Here is a 20,193-nt window from a genome sequence, read left to right as displayed (position 1 = left end):
TCTCCTCCGCCGCCCGCCGGCCCCGCCCCGCCGCGGCCCCGCGCCAGCCAATGAGCGGCAGGGGGCGTGTCCCGGGGCGGCTCAATGGGTCGGCGTGGGACGCTGAGCCCAGGTGCGCGGTCGCGCGGGGGTGGGGGGCGGTCGGGGCCGGGGGCGCGCGGCGGTCACGGCTTGGGGCGGGGGGTCGGGCACGGGCAGTGCCTGCAGCACCCCCGTGAGAGCCCCGAAACCGCCGGTTTGGGCCGTACAAAAGCGCTTAACAATAAATCCTAAAAAGAAGGCGTGAGGGTTCCTAAAAATAAAAATGACAAATCCTAAAATGAAATAAAACATCCTAAGGGGAAATCTTTCGGCGCCTCATCGCTGTCCCGAGCCGCTGGCAGCCTTCCACTGTGTGCGTCTGCACCGAGCCTGCTGCAGAGCAGCGCTGTGCTTCGTGCTGCGGGCTCTGCTGTCCCCGTCCCGGAGCGGCAGCGTTCCTGGGTGGACTCGGGGCTCAGTGAGGAGCATAGCGAGAGCTGGGCCTTCCCTGGCCGCATCCAGCCCCTTGCGACCGTAAATGTGTGCCCAGAAGGGCCTGTGCCCGTCAATTCCCAGTGTCACACTGATGTCACTGGCCTGGCAAGAGCCCACCGGCTTCTGCAGGCTGCCTGCTGGGACCAGCCTCGCGCACAGCCTCACGCAGACCCCGAAGCCTCAGCGTTGCCCTGTGCCTCTGACCGCAGTGCCTCCCAGTTCTGTCTGTGCAGGCCAGAAGTGCCGTGCGTGTCCCACACGTGTCCCTGCCGCTGCCGGCCCCGTCACACGGCTGCATTTGGACAGCGCTCGCTGCCCGCCGGCCTGGGGACGATGGGGAAGGGCTACAAGGTGGTGGTCTGCGGAATGGCGTCTGTGGGGAAAACGGCGATTTTGGAGCAGCTTCTCTATGGAAAGCACACTGTCGGTGAGGTGGTTTTGACTTTTTTTTTTTTTTTTTTTTTTTTTTGTCTGTATGGGTCTGTGTGTGTGTGTGTGTGTGTATCCTTTCCTTGGGCAGAAGGTCGTGTGTGGACCCAAAAGTGGTGACCCAGGGACACTCACTGAGCCGAGGGACGACAAGAGCATGGCTTGGGCTCATCTGGGCTCATCTCAAGGCCTTCTCTGGCACTTGTGGTCCCCTAATGCCTTCCAGAAGCGGTTTGGAAGAGCCCTTCTGTGGTGTTCCCGGTTCCAAACTACAGGAGTGCTTAAAAAGAAACAGACACAAAAGCAGATGCTTTGCTCACTGCCCATTTACATGAGGAGCATGCAAACAAGAAATATGTTGTTCCCTAAAAGATCAGAATCATAGAACCACAGAATGGCTCAGGCTGGAAGGCACCTTATAGCCCACACAGTTCCAACCCCATGCTGTGGGGCTGTCACTCACCAGCTCAGGCTGCTCAGGGCCCCATCCAACCTTCTCCAGGGGTGGGGCATCCACAACTTTCAGGGAAGCCTGTACCAGTGCCTCAGATGCTTTTGGTGCCTGAAAGGTAAATAGATATGATATTATAAATAGAAAGACTGCTTTGACTTTTGTCACGCCTTCTTAGAACTTTCCTTGGTTTGGTTTTGGCTCATGGTTAATCAAAGTGCTGGAAAGGAAAGCAGCTCTGCTTTAGGTCCCTCTCTGGGCTCCAAGGGCTGTGCAGGGGGAGCATGGAACCACCTCCCCAGGTATCAGATGAAGGACAGCTAATGGTGCTTGCAGTGTTGGGGATCTCAGGGCTTTGACAGAGGGCATCCAGTTTCTGTTCTCTAGGCTGGTAAATTCAATGCTGGAGTGAGATGTTGGATAAATATTAAGATTTCTAGCTGGCTGCTTGGCAGGCATCTGACAGGAATTTGCTTGCAAATCATGATGCTGAGCTGTATGCTAATATCCTTGTTTCAAAGGAGGATTTCCTCTAATGTTGCGGCAACACCTGCTTCCAGCATCCTACCAGCATCCTGCACAGCTCCCTGTAGCTCCCAGCACGAACTCCAATGCCTGCAGGCTGTGAATTTTCCCTTGGCCCGCCCCTCACCTGCCCTGCCAGGTGACCCTCAGTGCTGCGCTATCCCTGCTGCCCTCCGCTGCTCCCCATGCTGATCCCCAGGAGCTATTTCTGGCTGCTCCTGAGCGTGGCTGCGGTGGCATTGCGTAATGGCAGGATGCTCACTGACATAATGGGGAAGGCCGCGTGCATGTCCCCGATCACTCCCTGATGCTCTGCCTGGCTTAGCACCAAGCGGCACAGACCTTCCCCTCCTCTCCCAGGAGCTTTGCTTTCTTTTTGTCATTGCTTTCCAGGGTTAATAGCGAGCCACAAGCCTATCAGTGCCAGCGAGCCTGCTGCCGGCTTGCCTTCACAAAGGAGTGGTGGCACAGCTGCTGCAGGAAGTGATTAGTGTCCTCCGAGGTTTCACGCTGCTATACTGAGCCTTGGCTTTGAGCCCGTGCTCCTGGCTGTGAGTTGAGAATGCTGCTGAAGGCCCAGCAGCACTGCGGGGTTTTTCCTAGGAAAATTTCCTCTTTCGGCTTGCTCCCTGGCTTGTCATGGATGAAGTCCCTGCATGGTCAGCAGCTAGCACTCCTGCAAACGACGTAAAACTGTTAGTGAGTGTCCAGAGGAGGGCTGCGAAGATGGGGAAGGGTCAGGAAGACAAGATGTTTGAGGAGTGGCTGAGCTCCCTGGGTTTGCTCAGCTCAGAGCAGAGGAGCTGAGAGGAGGCCTCATGGCAGCTGCAGCTTCTCAGAGGGAGTGGAGGGGCAGCGCTGAGCTCTGCTCTCTGTAACAGTGACAGGGCCTGAGGAAACGGCGTGAAGCTGTGTCAGGGGAGGGGCAGCTGGATATCAGGAAAAGGATGAGGTGAGTCCTTGGCTGGCAAAGGAAGCTGATCTCACCTAACATCAGTGGTACCCGGCACTGTGTGCCCCAAGGGAAGTTATTACTGGCTCAGTTCAGGCACACGGTGTGTCTGCAAAGAAGGAAGGTGCTTTTCCTTCAGCAGTGCCTCTGCTCAGTGAGGGCTTAGAAAGTAGTATCCTGCCTTGGGAATGCCTCTGGTACCTCAACCTGTGGTGAAGCTGATCAGCTAAAGGGAAGGAGATGAGAACTCTTCTAATAGAAAACACTGTTTTCCTTATCTCTGCCTCCTGACTGCACAAATAGCTGTATGGCCAAGTTGCTCATGACCAGCTGCTTCAAGTCATCTAGCTAGCTGGGAATGAAAACTGTATGTATGAATGAAAACTGGTTAGAACCCACAGTCAGAGAATTTGCCTTGTCGGGTCTCAACTTGGGGGACCTGGGGTTTTGGCTGAAAGACTTTCACAGCTCAAAGATTTGGGGACTCATAAACCGAATGAAGCATTCACAGACCTTTGTTTCTTAAATAAATAGAACTGGAGTCAGCTTTGGTTTTTAGAAATGCATGAAAGTGAAGCCAAGCTTATGTAACAGAAGGTCACAGCCATGGCTCTGGTTGATGGGACCAGTACCTAACTAGGAGCTAAATCCAGACATGTCAGCTCCTGTCGGTCCAGCTCCAAAGAGCTGTACAGCTCTTCTCTGAGTCGTGTATTTCTTCATCTTTAGCCCAGTTTTCAAAGAAACCATGACATTGATTGCTGTAATGCTAGTTTCCCTTTTCCCTCATGGCTTCCAAACCTGAAAGCTGGTTCCATCTGTCCACTCATCTGCATCACAACAGTGGATACTTCCAAATCCGTTTCTGTAGTTAAGGAAAACAGTGGCAGGAGAGAAAGCAAAGCCACCTGTGCTGTGGCAGCATGTGGGCAGCAGGTCCCAGCGGAGCTGCCTTCACCCCTGGCAGAGGGGCAGGACAGCGGGGGACAGCCGTGAAGTCGGCGGCATGGCGGGGGAGATGGTGGTGCCAGGCACCGGGCTTCCCTCATCGGTTTTCTGCTGCTTTTACAACAGCTTGCCCAGCACATGTCTGAATGGAGGTCAGGAAAGTGTTGGGATGGGATGTGCTAACCAGATAGCGGTGTCAGCAGGATTTGGCTAACGCACAGTCTGGGCTTTAGAAGTAAAGCCTAGAACAAAGTGACACGGGTATGACTGAAAACTGTGTTTGTTGAGTAACCTACTTGCAGTGCTTCCTCCCCCTGCGTATGCAGGTGAAATTTCACCTCTGAAAACTGATCCTAATGCACAAATTCCAGCTCCTTCCAAAGTGTCACATCCCCCATTCTGCCATTTAACATCAAAATTTGTTGCTCTGTTCTGCTGACTTGCCTCACAGATCTTAATTTTTCCTCTTCGTTTTCAAGGAGGATGTTAAAAGACGTAATTTCCACTGCTACTTTTAATGCCATTAGGAAGAGACTGTCACAGGAGAATGCAGATATATTAAAGACTGCTGAATTACAGTGCAGCATTTAGGTGATAAAAACCTGCCCAACATTATTCATAGCTTTCTAAAAAGAAAATGCAGGTACTTATGGTTCATTCCTTCTTGCCAAAACAATATTTACTGATGCTAGATTCTTCCTTGACCTGTCTGTACAATGAGATGAAGCAGAGCAAGAAAAAATAGTGCCATATCCAGAAGACCTACTTTCGTCTTTAAAAATGCCCTTGTAACACATTCTCCAGCTGCACAGAGTGTGTTCACCCTTTCTGTTTTTATTAACCTTCGTTTTGTTCTGCTCTTAGTTGTGCTTTTGCATGCGAGCATGGCTATATTTGGAGGCAAAATAAATTAATTGGTTGCAAACTAATAAGAGTTTTGATCTATGCTGGCTGCACAAAGAGGGGTAAAGAGAACAGCTTGTGCCACTTTCCTGCTCAGGAATGCTGCATATATCATGGGAAACCATGTGCGTGGGTGGAATTCTTTAGCTTGTTTGTCAATGCAAAGTATTTTGAATACTGTCACTGAATATAGCAAAATCCTTACTTTCGCAGGCCAGATAATCCCTCGTGTTTTCTTAAACAATGCACTAATATGGTCCCCTTTTGGCAGACAAAGGGAACAATGCGGTACTCGTTACTGTAGCCCTGCACCAGCAAACAGTCCCTGTGTATAGGAATGCAGTGGAGGCAAAAACATGCAGTGGTTTATGAGAATTCTTCAAACTAACCCTGAAAGTAACCCAGTTGCATTATGCAGTCTGTTGGGACCTGCAGCCATATGGACCTGCATCCAGGGTGATCACAAAGCTAAGGAGATCCATGTGTTTTCAAGGTCTGTCTGGGAAAGTAAGGTTTTAATTAATTCAGAGTACGGTACCTCATATTACCTCCCATTTACCATGGGAAAGGGAAGGAAGGAGAGTTAGTATGCAGATAGTTACCATGGAGCAAGTGATATATATGGGAGCTTGATACCTTGTGCATGCTCTTACCCTGCAGTAAATGAGCTCGCTCCTATTAGCAAATCTGAATCATGTTAAATCCCTAAGGGATGGTAAAAGCTCACTGTGTGTTTGGGTAAATATAGAATGCAACTTTGCTTGCATACAAACATCCTCACACCTGTGGGGCTTGGTTTCACTTCTTGGTTAGTTGTACCAATGCATGTTCATTTCCAGAACTGTTCCTTTGGCTCCTGCTTCTGCAGTACAATCCAGCCCAGCACGAAGCTGAGGAGCAGGCTCAGGATGTCAGTACTTGCCTCTCTGGTGTTCCTTGGCTGTTTTTCCCTAAGGGTATGTTTGGGCAGGCCGATTTGCAGTGTGTTTGGCAGAGAGCTGGTACACTGGGTGGTTGGAGTTTGGGAAACCTTAGGGAAGAGCCATATATCTTATCACATCCTGTACTTACATGTCGTATAGATTAATTTTACAGGCTCGTATATTAGATGGTTGTATTTACATAGTGTCACAACTGTAAAGAGCTGGCATGGTGATCTATGGATACAACCCTTGCATGACAATTGAGGTTGAATGCAGGTCAAATCACCCTGGAAAAATATGAGCTGAAAGCTATTGCAGGGTAAAGTTCTGCTGCACCACAAGCATTTATTATAGTGGTGCTGTACTTACGCCAGCTGACCCTTCCTGCTTGTTTTAAAACAGGTTTAGAAGAGGGTGCCACAATGGAAGATGTGTACTTGGCATCGGTGGAGACGGACCGAGGTGTGAAGGAGCAGCTGCGGCTGTACGACACCAGGGGTCTGCAGGAGGGCGTAGAGCTGCCGAAGCACTACTTCTCTGTTGCTGATGGCTTCATTCTCGTGTATGCCATCACCAGCCTCGAAGCCTTCCAGAGAGTTGAACAGCTCAAAAAAGAGATTGATATCTTCAGAGACAAAAAGGAGGTAAATGCGTGGTGCCCTAGCTGCTTGCTTATTGGCGTATCAGTGATAGGAAGTTAATGTTATAAAGCATAAGATTGGACTCTGTAAAACTTACATAGAAAGGAAAACAAGCGTACCCACAGCCTTGGGCAATCCAGCCGAAGGGAGCTTTCTCATGATGGGAAAGCCTCATTCTCATGCTGTGCAGCTCAAACAAGTAAAGTGTTGGGTTTTTTTTTCTTACTTCCTCTACCACAGCTAAAATCCAGTTAGCTGAATGCATCAGCTTGGACACTTATGAGTAATAAACCATATGGTCTATAGCAGTGCAGATCTTATGTTATTTTTTTTTCTTAGGTATTGTACACGGGAAGTCAAGTGCACAGAACAATGTAACGAAGAACATTATTTTTGTTTGTTTTGTATTCACATACTTGATGGCTTACAAACTAGTGTAATTGACAGTGGGTCTCCCAGACATTAGTCAATTGGCAAAGCAGCTTTAATGTATCTTAACAACCATATTGAATCAATTCAATTGTGTGAAATGACTGCTCTATTTTCCCTTAGAAAGCAGCTAGTGTTTTCAGCTGACAGTGTTCTAGCTTAGCTAAACAAATATAACTTGCATGTGGCATTAGCATTATGGCTTTTCTTATAGTATCTTTGTGTTCTCCAGTAGCTTTCCCTGCTAAACGTCTTTAGCCTACAGCTCTCTAAATGTCTATTTTATGCTGTTTAGAAAAAGAAGAAAGTGCATGAAGAATTGATTGGGTAATGGTAGGGAGAGACTTTCCGAAGAGTAACTTGGGCAGTACTTGCAGAAGTACTGCAGGAAGGCAGGCTCAGAGCTTGATGGCAGTCAAAAATGGAGGTAGAGAGGTATGTTGGCTGGTGGGGCTGGCGTGAGCTGCATGCTGTCAGGGTACAGATGTCAGGAGTATGGCAGTTGGCCACAGCCACCCTGCAGGACCAGGGGAGGTGACAAGCAGGGTATTCACCCAGACACTGTGTATCTTGAGGGTGACGCAATTGAAAAATAGTGGTGCCCACAGCAGGCTGGATAAGTCAGTTTTATTCCTCTGATTTCTATTGCATACAAAATACTCTCTGAAGGTGAGATCAAGAGTCCTTAAAAAAGCACCAGCAGCCTTGAAGTCTCTGCAGCCATAACCAAATTCAGGATGCATCTCCATCTGTGGTGCCTCTGAGCTGGCAAGCCTCTGCCCCGCCAAGCAGCACAGCCCTGTACCATGCAGCCAGGGCTGTAAAGCACAGGAGGCAGCCTCCTGCCTCTCCTTAAAGCTTGGCCTATTTTTGTACTGAATGGAGATTGTCTTCTCTCATACTGGCAGAGCCATAGGCAAAATTCGGTTGGTAAAAGTACTGGAAAATGACAGCTTCTTACAAAGGGGTGAACACCTACTCAAACAGCATGGGCTGCTGTAGAAAGGAAAGGGAGCCTCAGAGCTCGCAGGAACAGGACAAACATCTCTAGCTAGAGAGAAACAGGAGTGTCAACGGTTTACGGGCTGGTTCGGCCCGGTTCCGTGACTAGAAGGGCGGAGGGATCCGCGGATCCGCGCCCCCGGGAAAAAAAAGAAAATAAGGGACCCCGAAATAATTGAAAACAGTGGCAACAATCTGAGGTAAAACAAAGTAATTTACTAAATATGGTATCAACAGAATTTTATAAGGAGAGAGAATGTGAAATTGATAGTGGATCGGCCTTACCACAACGCTGAGATGAGAAGCGCAGGCAGAGAAGCGCAGGCGAGAAGCGCAGGCAGAGAAGCGCAAGCGAAGCAGCGCAGGCAGAGAAGCGCAAGCGAAGCAGCGCAGGCAGAGAAGAGAGCATCAGGTGACCTTGCCAGGAGTTATATCTCCTCGCTGACCGCAAAGCCCCCTGGGGAAACGTAGCTGCTCTTCTCCGCTGGACAGGCACCCGGAACTTGAGCATCAGCAGTCAAACCCCCAGTACATTGCATGATGTTATGATGTGGAATACCGATAATGAAAAATCATGAAACCATGACAAGGAGACATCCCAGGGGCAGCCTGATGAGCAGGAAAGGGCTTGTGGGCGTGGCCATGGCCAAAAGCCCAGTCGTGGGGAGAGAACTTCATTATTTTAGGTTCGTCAAACCACTGTGGAGTACAGAGATGAGACCAGAGTTCAAGTAAGGACCTTGCACTATAAATACAGGCATGATTTCTCCCATTGACTGATGCTGTTAAAACATTTTTAGAAAGTGATTAAGTTAAACCAAGCAGAAACGGTAGCTTTAAGGGACTACATTCAGTGCTGGCTGAAGGAGAGGCAGCAGGCTGTCTACACCTGCTGCCTGGGGCTGGGAGGCAAACAGGCTGGGCAAAACCCTTGTATCCACGCCTTCCCTGCTGCCATAAACCATTTTCATTTCTCAAGCATCCACAGCTCTGACTGACTCAGATGCCACACTCACGTTATTTCTCTGGGGCAGCTCAATCTCAAAGTAAATGGAGAATAGGACTGTTTAACTTCTGCTCTTTTGGGTATGGGTATTCCCTTTAAGCAGCCTGTGGGCTAAGTCTTGCATATCTTATGACTGAAGCAGCTCCCAGGCCGCAACTAGACAAGGCAGGTTTGAACCCCAGACCCTACTCTTCCAAATCGTATGCAGCTTGCCTTGTGCCAGTGCTAAGTTAAAGAACAGGCCTGAATTGTGTTACTGATGTCTGCTGTTTGTTTAAAGGCACTGTGAACAGTGGATGCTGTTTTGCACGAAGCTCACCCGTTCGTTTCATTTGTAGGTAACAGTTATCATCTTGGGAAATAAAATGGACCTCCTGGAGCAACGACAAGTGGAAACAGAAGCAGCGCAGCAATGGGCAAGGGCTGAGAAAGTGAGACTGTGGGAAGTGACTGTGACAGATCGGAAAACACTGCTTGAGCCATTCACCTTCCTGGCGAGCAAACTCTCCCAGTCCCAGAACAAATCAACGTTTCCCTTGCCTGGAAGGAAGAGCAAAGGGAATAACTGCGATAACTAAGCTCCCTTTAATGCTGTCTGCTGTAGCCAGGTGCAGCCTAAATCCTTTCTATGCCTTTTGCTTCACGCGGTTTCACTTAAAGCAATAATCTCATTCAGCAATAAATCAGCGAGCTTATGGCTAAGAGGTATTTTTCCTTCTCATGGACTTGGCTTGAAAAAGTCACTGGTGGTGAAGCCTTAAAAAGCACTTAATGTTGGGAGTTACCTTGCAATAAGGCCGAGGAGGGGAGAAGAGGGTGGGAAAGAGACATGGGCTTACCTCTTCTGCAGGGTCTTAGACTGTTCCTAGGTACAACCCCATAGAGAGAAACAATCCTTCAGATCTATTGCACTTGTCACACACAGAACTACCTGTAGTGAAGCTGTCAATGTGGAGAGAGGATATGTCTGAGACAGCAGCAATCCTTTGACCTTAAGCAGGGAGCCCCTTGGCCACAGGGTTTTGGATACTGCAGGCGGCTCAGGTCAGGGTGTTGTTGCAGGAGAAGTGTTGGGGCAGGAGGAGTAAATACAAACAGATTTAGATGCTAGAGCTCTGCTAGTGTCTGAAAATAAGAAAAGAGGGAAACAATGTCTCGTGGGAGATCCTAGACCAGATCTACCCTAACATGAAGCTTGTCAGCAAAGTCTGGCAAGTAGTGCCTTCAGCTCAGAAATTTATTTGTACAAACCAGAAAAGCTCTCACAGCACTCATTAATTTAACTGTGACCTGATGGACAACATCGCAGTATGAAGTTTTGTTCCAACATGTCCAGTGCAAATCAGTCACACTGACATAGGTGCTAATTTTATTCAGAAATGGTATGGAACAACTTGGTAAGCAGGAGGTACCTCACCAGGCTCTGCTCAGTGCCTTGTGAAATATTCCTGCCCAGCTGGAGAGTGAAGCCACAGCAAACCACAGCCTGAACAAGGCTGCAAGCTGGAGTACAGCCAGTACAAAGTGCTGCACTGCTTGGTGAGAGGGGCTGAGGAGTAAAGGTTGCTGCCTGTTGGGAACAACCTCACAGCAGATGCACAGAAATCCCTGTACAAATGGCCTTGGTCTTAAAGTGCTGTACATCATACAGCAGCAGGAGCACAGCTTTATGCACTGGATTTGACGCTCTGCATTGGTAAACCTGTTCCAGGTCAGCCTGTTAGCAAACCAAATAAAACTGACTATAAAAGGACAATAGTGGCTGTTCCCAAAGTGAGGGACCAGCTTTTGGCCTCTAAAACCTTAATACACTGATAGCAACTTTTCTTTGTATTTGAAGACAGGAGTAGGGAAACAGAGCAAACTGAAGTACCCAGTTCCTTAATTTACCATGAAATTAATGTTGCTTTGAACAAATATTGAGAATTTCATTGTGAGTCAGCAAAACCATGAGCAATATTTGCACTGTCATATTATAACTGCTAAATAGTGTGCTTAATGATCAATTAGGCTGCGTGCTTATAGCATTGCTCTTCCTGAATCCTGGCAAATAAATTCTGTCAGCGTTGCTAATGCCAGAGCAACAGTACAATCCACTGAAAATTAAGCAAGTATTCCTACCTTCATAATGAAGCTAGACGAAACTGTTTATGTGCTTTGCTCAATACAGTTTGGATTGCTGTGGCCACCAAGTCAGATAAGAGAGCAATTACGAATGAGCAAACCCCTGTAATGCCCTGCTAGAAACATACAATTGCCTCCGTTGCAACACTGAAGCTGAGTAAGCACTACAGCATGACCTCCCCCAGCCTGGCAGTAATAGTCATCGTCCCCAGCGATGCTGCAGGACAACACTCCCTCCTCACTCATTTCCTACAATACACGTGTACTCATGGTTCTCCCCACCCAGAAGACTGCATGCACAGAATCTGCCTGTGTACCTGGGAAGTGGGGTGGCTTCAGAGCAGCAGTGGTTCACCTATTTGCTGCAGCTTTTCATTGAGGAATTGGCTACTTTCTTCCTCTTCAGCTTTGCAGAACCTTTTACTGGGGAAGGACTTGATTCAGCTGTCTATCAGTTAAAATACAGAACACCTCTGCCAACTACATATTGTCACCAAAGCTGATCCCTGAGCCAAGGGAGCGTGGGCCAACAAGTGAAACCAGTTGGAATTAGCTTAAATTGTGGAGATGGAAGGAATGGAAATGACCAGTTCCAGACCAGTTCTGCTGGGACAGACGTCACCTGTGGTCTGCAGGGGCTGGGTCACATCAGGCTGGCTTGCTCACTCACCCCCTAGACACTTAGGACTCAGCAATGCTTTAAGAATAGCAGAGGAAAAAGGATCTTTTAAGTGACTAACATTATGTTTCCAAACAAGTTACGTAAAGTCAAACATGTTATCTTTGTTTTAGTTAAACTCATTTCCAGATCATTTTGGGCATCCGCATAAACAACCACCACCCATTGTTTTATTTAATAGGCTTACTCTGATGCTTTCTAAGCACTCAACTGCCTTTTCTAAATAGTACAGTACTTTATTGGCCAGCAATAGAAATAGTAGTTTCTCCTCTGCAAACATTCTGCACTCAGTGGCTGGTGAAACTCACTGTGGTGCAGTTTTACCTTTGGTTAATAAGTAAAGTACATCCATACAGAGTATAAAGTAGTAGTGCCAGGGCAGGAAATGTATTTTGCCCTTTGTTGTTTCACTGATTCAAAGTTTGCCCTAGGTCACAAGGATCATGTATGTACTACAATGCTAGACAGTCCCTTCACAAAATGATAAACAATTAAAAAAAAAGAAAAAGGCAAATTGAAGCTCCTTTCTTCATTTGTTACATTTCTATCCACCCTAATTTAGCTTCCCCTCCACTGCCAACTGCAAGAATTAATTTGGCATGTACTGGTAGCACAAAGCAAGGAACAGACAAAAACCTACAGAAGTCACATACGTCCTCACATGGAGAAGGGGAAGAATGAATGAATTTAAGGGTCCCTTACCAGAGATGCTCCTGGTGTGATGTAGCTATATACCAGTGATTTTTCTAGGCTGAGCTGAACAGCTGTGGGAACCCACACACCAGGACACATGTTCTATTGAAAGAAGACAGTTTAACAGATGAGGCTAACATCTTCTAGTACTCACAACTACTCAACAAAGGAGAGGTGCCTGTACATAAACTCCTTGGGACCAAATTAGATTTGATCTTTAAATAGATAGGAAGCATATAGAACAAATGTATGTGGAATGTAAAGTACAAAAATAAATCCGTGAGAACAAACGAACACATCACACTCAGAAGAATGTTGCAACGTGATGCACTTGTCATGTGAAAAAGAATCTGTGCTTCCGGCCTTTACCTTGAGGGAGTGGTCAAAAATGCCACGTTCATACCTAACTAACCCGTTGCCACACTTTGCAGTGTACACACTATATATCTGGGAGATAATCTTTCGAGCTAGTTAAAGGATCTGCAGGCTAAGCCTCCTTTATGGTGTCTTCGTCTGGCTTCCCAGGACACTACTCCTTCTCCTCTTTCACGTGGAAATTGACGACTCCATCAGAAAGCCACGAGAACATTCTCTTCTTCCTCTTTCCTTCTGCCCATTTCCCTTCCTACTGTACTTTTGCTCTTCCTATTATACTTTCGTATAATGCAACACTCTTGAAAAGACAATGCTGTGAAAACTTGAGCTGAAGACTAACCAGGGGCTATAGGAGCCTGCGTAACACCTACACAATGAACGTGTTGTCATTCACCGTACGCTTGTCTAGAAACGTCTTCCCAAAACAGAAGCAGATGGTGCACTCACCTGCAGAGCTCACTTGTCTTTATACAGAATGCAATCCTTGAAGTGCAATGGGAGACACTGTTCTGGCAAAGTGATAAAGCAAGGCACTAACACTAAGCAGAAATCTCTTCTTTTTTTTTTTTTCTTCTTTTTTTTTTTTTTAAACATCTTTTTATTAGCACAGTAACAAATGCAGACTTAAGTAGCCCACAACATACAACCAATCCACTGAGTGACTCCTATTCCACGCCTTACAATTAAACAGCTTAAGGTATTTCACTACAAGTTGTCATTAGTCCTGATTAAAAATTTTATTCTTCTCACAAAGATAGATTGGCTTATAAAATAATACATTAGCTACTTCTCATTTCATATATGAGGCCATAGATCCCCCTCTCCGTATCACAGACCATGAGATGACAGTCTTTAAAAAGCATTTGTTAAATACCAATGCGCCCTCTATAGGGGAAAACAATCCCAATATCTTTTTTACAAAGAAAAAAAAAACCAAAAAACAAAAAACAAAGCAAAACAAAACAAATGAACAAACTAAACCCTCCCAAACCAAAAACAAAACAAAAAGCAAAAAACAGTGTGTAGAGTCTTGAAAGGACTTTTACATAAACGCCAACATAAGTACCTGTACAAAATTAAGCTGTTTTATCTTTTACATAATGCGAGCAAACTGAAAACCAAAGAAACCTAAGTTTACATTCTTCTCGGTATTATATGTGAGCTAATATTGCCGAACTAATTACAGTCTTAAAATATGCTATTCCCAATTCTAGCTGTCTACTGTAGCAAGATACCTTAAGTTACAACAACAAAATCTTAGGAAATAAAAGACTGAATAAAATCTGTTATAGAAATACCCTACTCTTTACCAGCACCCTCCCTCCCACCCACCCCTTCAAAATCATAAGCAGCTCTTTCCATCACAGACAAATAATGTAAATCTGACAGAAATCCAATTTATGTAGCATATCTTTTGGTCCATTGTCTGGCCATTCTGTCATGCTCTGCTCTGTTAGTCATATACTGAGTGGCAATGCTTCCAACCAGGGGGTCAGCTGAAAAGGAAAGAAAAGAAAGACTTCTTTCAGAATAGTGTGAATTTAATGCAGGGAAATAAAGACAAGTACATCACAACAATACAAATATACTGAATTGATGGTCTGTATCTTCATCAATTTGTATTTATTTATGGTAATGTATAGATCTATTGCTTGATAAAGTGGAGAATGCTGATCGAAGTTTTAAGGAGTTTAAAAGACAACAGTCCAATAGTCACCCAACAGTTATATTTTGCATTCCTGAAAACTTTCACTGATTCATGTGTTTATTTTACCTTTTCTAAAAGTGCCTGAGACATATTCATTGCTAAGTGTACTTGTATTGACATAAATCTGGCTTGCAGGAAAGATCAGATTGCAGGGAGAGGTTTTATTTTTACAAAACAACTATTTTATTATACATAATGCAGCATGAACTCCAGTGTTTCTCATCTTTTATAGACTTACATAGGATTATGACCTCTGAAATTGACTTTGTAAACAAAGGCAGATTTCCCTTAACTCATGTCAATAAGGGATGAGGTTAGGGAAGCAGAGGATTACTTTTGGCATAGCTGGTCACCGGTTTTAAATAGATGGTGGAATGGAAAAGGCTAATCCAGTGATTTTTGCAGCTGCTTTTGAGTCTTTCATAGCTGTTACCAAGTTACTGCAGTTCTACAGAGCTGCAAAGCACATTTAACCCTTATCCATAAGGAGAGCAGGTTTAGAAAGGGTAGAGCTGTCCCCTGCAGGAGGAGAAGCACAGCTTTCCCAGCAGCTCTGCCTGCGGCACAGGTGTGTGCAGCAGCCGGGGGTGGGCGCAGGGCCGCCACCTCCTCCAGCCCCTCTCCCCGAGACCGTGGGATGAGCCGGGGCCGGGTGGGGGTGAGAGGCAGCGGGAGGCTGGGCAGGGCGCTTACCCGGGTTGCAGTCTGTGAGGAGGGAGCAGATGGATAGGAGAACTTTAGAAATGGTTAATGCTGGACTCCAGTTGTCTTTTAAAATGTCCAGGCAGATGACGCCTTGGCTGTTAATGTTACAGTGATAGATCCTTGTCCGGAACGTTACCTGCAAGAAATGACTATTAGATGGTGCGCTGGCATCACACGGCAGCACACGTGACGCGGTAATAAACGATAACAGCCGTAATTCTGATTTGACAGGCAGTAAAAAACCGAATTAAAGCCGGCAGTAAACGCCGAGGAGCCCACGCCGGCGGAGCCCGCTGCCCGCCAGCCCTCGGTGAGGGGGGGGGGCTGCGCCGGGCCCTTCCTCAGTCGGACGCGCTGTCCGCGCCCTCTGGCGGCGCGAGGTGGGCGGGAGCGGAGCCGGCTGACGGCCGGCAGCAGCACAGGGCCCCGGTGCTTTAAAACCTCACACCGACCTATTTCTCCCCTCGGGCTCCCAGACACTTGTAAAAGCCTCCCGCTACGGTACGGTGCCGTGCAGCCGCGGCTCCGCCCGTTCAGAGACGCCAGTTGGATTTTATTATCGTTACATTTAGGAGATGCAACTGAGCTGGGCAACGTGCCACGCGAGTTATCTGAAAGGGAAACAAAAGCACCACAAGACATTGCAGAGGAACACAATGCAACCTACAGCAAGGCCTCACTGCAACGCGCTTGATGAACAGTGACAATGAATTTGGTGGAACTTACATGAATTGGGATTATCTGCATGAATAAAGGTTGTTGGGTTCATGTCCTAAATCCTCAGAATTTGTCAGCTATCCACACCCACAGATTTTACTGTCTGTTTATAGGTCATGGGGGTATTTGCGAAATGCATTTGGTAAGTGTGTGGTACAGCAGAACACCACACTGGTGCTTTCCCTGGAGGTTAACCCAGCCCACACATAAAACCTGCCAGTCAGCCTTCATGTTTTTTTTCCTGCAGTCTTTCTGATGCAAACATTTGGCTCATGACTTCCCTATCCCAGGCTCCAGGAGCAAGTGTGGGGTCACACAGCTGCAGACTCCTGATGCCCCTCACTTTCCCTGTCCCACATCCATCCCCATTTCTGATGCACGGAATGCTCCTGCTGGTTCTGGTTTGGGGCTCACAAATGCAGCTACTTGTCACACAGTGTCACCCATGCTGCACACACAGGAAAACTTTCCATTTTGTACCTCGCAAGTTCCTTGATTTTACACTAACACAGGGAAAGAAAAAAGAAAAACAACCACACACACACACACACACACACTCCTCCTCCTAAATCCCCACACTTTTGCACATAAAGGTGGAAATAGCAAAATGTCTGCAACAACAACAACAACAACAAAAAAGTGTTTGTCTCCCACACCTTCTGCACCAAGCTGCAGCTCCAAAAACAAGAACCCCTGCAGCTGCCTGGCAGGAAGCCTCAGAGGTACAGCAGGTAAGAAACCAGAGTGATGCTTGTTTCTGAGATCATCTAATCCTCCTTGAAAGAGCAGCAAGGATTCCTTACGGTCATGTGGAAGTCTGTACACATCAGCCTGAGCAGAGGGCAGACGTGACTCTGAGATATCTGCCCTAACCCATATTGTTTCCTTTAAGAAAATTCTGAAGTTTGTGGCATCTGCAGTTGCTGGTAATGGTTCTGTCTTTGGTTCCCAAGCAGCCCTCAGCCCAGCCCACTGATTGCTCACTATTTCTCTATTTGACATGCAGCTTTGGTCCTCTTCCAAGAATGCTTCTAAATGTAGGTGAGGTAATAATTTTAACAGATTAAACACTTCCAGAACGGAAAGCGTGGAGTATTTCCAAGTTGATACAATAAGGACCAAATTAACAGGGAGGTCAAGCATTCTAATTTGTAAAGGCAGAAAGTAGTTAATCCTCATTCTGAGCACAAAAGCTAAATACTGAAATTGCAGAAAGCAACTTAGACAGTACCTCAGTCCAGCTAACTAAAAACAGACATTAAAAAAGGACAAATCATATTTACTGCTAAGAATTAGACTTACTTTTTTATTAGTATTTGGGAAGAAGGGAAAAGAGAGAGGGGTGGGGAAGAACTCCTGTATATTTGCAAAGCAGCCTGCTTCCTTAAGGAAACATAAGACAAAATCCTTAGAGTTATATTCACGGCACCATGATTGGTTTTCTCCAGTTAGAGAAGCTCTGCCTAACCAAAGCATGGGAAGAAAAATCTGAATTTGTTTTCACTTAAGCAGCAAGTTAGAACTTGGATGGTGTGAGACACATATAGTCCAGCTGTTTGCCATTTGCAATTTTTGCTGATTGTATAAAAGCCAGCCATGCAGGGAACCCAAATGAAGACTGAAGAGGGGGAGGAATTGTAGGCCCACTTAAAAAGAAAACAAAAACAATCCTGAAAGTATAGTAAACATTTACTTTAAGGGGGAAAAAATAAAACAAATAAACGAATCCATATATAAGTAGTAGATTCAGACCCAAATCAAAAGGTAGTAAAATGTATTCAGGGTCAAGAGAACAGCATGAGGAAGAACAGAAAAATACAGTGTAACAGAACAGTCCTTTGGAAATGTCTCACCTGAGATTACATTAATGCAGTAACTACAGAGTTAAGCACAGCTTTTGGAAAGACGTAAAGAAGCAAATCTCAACCCTACCCTGAAGTGATAGCAGAGGTTAATTTACAGAAGCAGTAAAACGGGAGTGGGGGGAAGGAAGTGGTTAGAGGTTATTAATACAAATGATCAAAGCACACCAGGTCAACACAAGATACTGTTTTCACCTTGATAAATGAAGTTTAACTGAACTGTAATGCAACGCTTGGGAAAATATGCACGGTAATAGTACAGAAGAACAGCAATTGTCATGAGAATTAAATACTCAACTCTTTAAAATCTAATTGTTTTTGTATTGGATTCTGAATCCAGGCCCACCCAGCTTTTGCCCAACTCAACTGCTATCTGAAACATAAAGGCAAAACCAGAATACCACATAAAATGAGAAAACATAAAAGCGGAGAACAGATTAATACTAATATCTTCAAAGTGTTCTGTGGAATGCTCAATAAATGCAAAATAACTCCATTATACATCACTAGGACAAAGGAGAGAGATTTCTCCCAATGAAGTTCCTTCCAATGTGCAATACATTTCCAAGTCAAACATTAAGACCTTTAATTTATCCAGCCTCAGGTACAGTTCCTCTCTTTACTCTTCAAGGAATACGTGTATATCATTTCCACCTCGGGCCTTCTGGCTTTCCTATAGCAGCATCCTCCCCCTTAAGTTTGTTCCATCAGATTCTCTAACATATTGACTCAAAGCTTCAGCTGGAGCTACTGTCAGTCCACAAAGGCTGCACCTGTATATCCTTCATCCAACACCTTGAGGATGTCTGTCAAGCATATGACATCTGCCATCACTGGCTATGCCTCAACATCTTCTCTCACCCTATTTAAGAAGGTATATCCTTTTCTGAAAAGTAATTTTCAATTTAGGAAATGTGTGTTCTGCTACAGGCAGTTTTGTTGTGGGCAGTAGGGACTGTTATCCTAAGAATTAAAGAGGATTCAAAGAGACAACAGAAGTTTTCCTCCACTTTTCTTTGAAGCCTTGCCAAGGAAGAAAGATTCAAGGGAAACTAATTCTTTCATTCCAGACAGCTTAATCTTCTCAGAGGTCAAGGTTTCAAGATAGCCTTTGACCACTCTACTACTTTACTAGTGTTTTGTGATCAAAATGATATACTGCGTTTTGTTTCAACTAGATGTTTCTTTTCTTCTTGTCCTAAAAGACAAATAGAGGAAGTCTACGGTAACCACTTTAGTCCTGCCACTTCTAAATGACTTACAAACAGTATCTATCAGTTACTGCATCTGGGCAACCTGAAATCAACAAACTCATAGGAAGAAAGCAGGAACAATTTGATTGTATTTTCCACATTATCATTGTTAAACACTAGCATGGGTTAAACACTAGCACAGGAGACATTATAAGAATCCATGTTTCTCAGTAAAGAGTCTTCATTTAAACCTGAAGTACCCAAGCAGTATGAGCGTTGTAAGACTACCGTTAATCTCTCTCCTACATCCCATCTCCACGTGACTGAGGTGATTAATATTTTATTTGTATACATACATGTTGTTTGTAAACCAGTTTGGACTACTACTAGATGAAAGACTCCCTTTAAATGCAATTGCTACAATATAATAAATCTCCATTAAGCCAGCATTTTAAGGCCTCAGTAAGCAGTGCCTTTTTTTTTTTTTTTTTTTTTTTTTTTTTTTAAATTCCACCCTTCTTTTTGTCTGGGTGAGGGTTTAGATTCAAAGATAAAGGCAACGAGATCATCATCTTGGGCCCAGAACAGAAAGCAGGGCTGAGCAGGGATAACACAACTGTAACTTGGTTTTTGTGTCAGAGAACTTCGCACTTGGTAAGGTCTGCTAAGGTATCAGGCTGGAGAAGCCTGGGATCCTCAGGAGCACAGGAAGCAAAGACAAGGCAAAGCATACAAGGGATAACAAAACTTCCTCTTCAAATGCTTACTAGGCTCTTAATGCAAAATACTGTGGATAGTCAGACTAAAATATTCAATACAAACTAATTAAAACCAAAATGATGGAAAACTATTCTGAACTGAATTCAATTTTAACATAAGACAAAAGAGATACATCCATGCTGTCAGAGAGCACCCAAAGAAGGATGGACGGGTGCTCAGCAGAAAAATCTTTAGTGATGTCTAAAGTAGACAACACTGCTTGTGAATCTGAGCCCTAACTTAGGGCTGGATTTTAAAGCCCTGTTAATACTACCAGAAACTACGTAGTTAGGCTAGCAAGAACAGATGAACATTTTTTTCCTTCATTTGGGAAGCTAGCATAACTAGCACATCGAAGGAGGGGATCCTCCTTCCGCTCTGTTCCGTGCTGGTGCAGCCTCACCTCAAGTACTGTGTGCAGTTTTGGGTGCCACATAAAAGAAGGACATTAAACTACTAGAGACTGTCCAAAGAAGGGCTACAAAGACGGTGAAGGGTTTAGAGGGCAAGATATATGAGGAGCAACTGAGGTCCTTTGGATTGTTCGTCCCAGAGCAGAGCAGAGGAGACTAAGTGGAGACCTCATTGCAGCCTACAGCTTTCTCATGAGGGGAACAGAAGGGCAGGCACTGATCTCTGCTCTCTGGTAACAG

At 45.5% G+C, this 20,193-nt stretch overlaps 2 protein-coding genes across 6 annotated transcripts in view; one reads left to right on the top strand and one right to left on the bottom strand.

The window, feature by feature from the left end:
• The first annotated feature begins 11 nt into the window (after window positions 1-11).
• NKIRAS1 (NFKB inhibitor interacting Ras like 1) lies at window positions 12-9,427 on the top strand. 5 transcript variants are annotated; one of them, XM_085226342.1, is made up of 5 exons: window positions 12-112; window positions 750-943; window positions 5,564-5,680; window positions 6,050-6,291; window positions 9,064-9,427. In XM_085226342.1, the coding sequence occupies exons 1-5, from the start codon at window positions 51-53 to the stop codon at window positions 9,301-9,303; spliced, it is 855 nt and encodes a 284-aa protein (XP_085082468.1). In that variant the 5' UTR covers window positions 12-50; the 3' UTR covers window positions 9,304-9,427. The 5 variants fall into 5 exon arrangements, with proteins under 5 accessions (XP_085082468.1, XP_085082467.1, XP_085082469.1 ...); XM_085226341.1 differs by having other exon boundaries at window positions 16-112; window positions 726-943; XM_085226344.1 differs by having other exon boundaries at window positions 30-112; window positions 736-943.
• LOC100544715 (ubiquitin-conjugating enzyme E2 E1) overlaps window positions 7,916-20,193 on the bottom strand; it is a 50,006-nt gene continuing 37,728 nt past the window's right edge. The window contains 2 exon segments of the mRNA XM_085226346.1: window positions 7,916-14,092; window positions 14,998-15,145. Of these exon segments, the coding sequence (XP_085082472.1) occupies window positions 13,995-14,092; window positions 14,998-15,145 (246 nt within the window). The 3' untranslated portion in view covers window positions 7,916-13,994.

The sequence above is a fragment of the Meleagris gallopavo genome, chromosome 6 (genome assembly GCF_905368555.1).
Source record: "Meleagris gallopavo chromosome 6, MGAL_WU_HG_1.1, whole genome shotgun sequence".
NCBI classification, from domain to species: domain Eukaryota; kingdom Metazoa; phylum Chordata; class Aves; order Galliformes; family Phasianidae; genus Meleagris; species Meleagris gallopavo.
The sequence above is the reverse complement of the archived record's forward strand: the minus strand, read 5'-3'. Positions and strand labels throughout refer to the sequence as shown.

Bases quoted from the DNA above. Each gene is read 5' to 3' on its own strand.
- NKIRAS1 (XM_085226341.1), top strand. From the start codon at position 51: ATGAGCGGCAGGGGGCGTGTCCCGGGGCGGCTCAATGGGTCGGCGTGG. The intron at 944-5,563 runs GTGAGGTGGTTT...GTTCATTTCCAG, and splicing joins CTATGGAAAGCACACTGTCG to AACTGTTCCTTTGGCTCCTG. The intron at 6,292-9,063 runs GTAAATGCGTGG...TTTCATTTGTAG, and splicing joins TCTTCAGAGACAAAAAGGAG to GTAACAGTTATCATCTTGGG.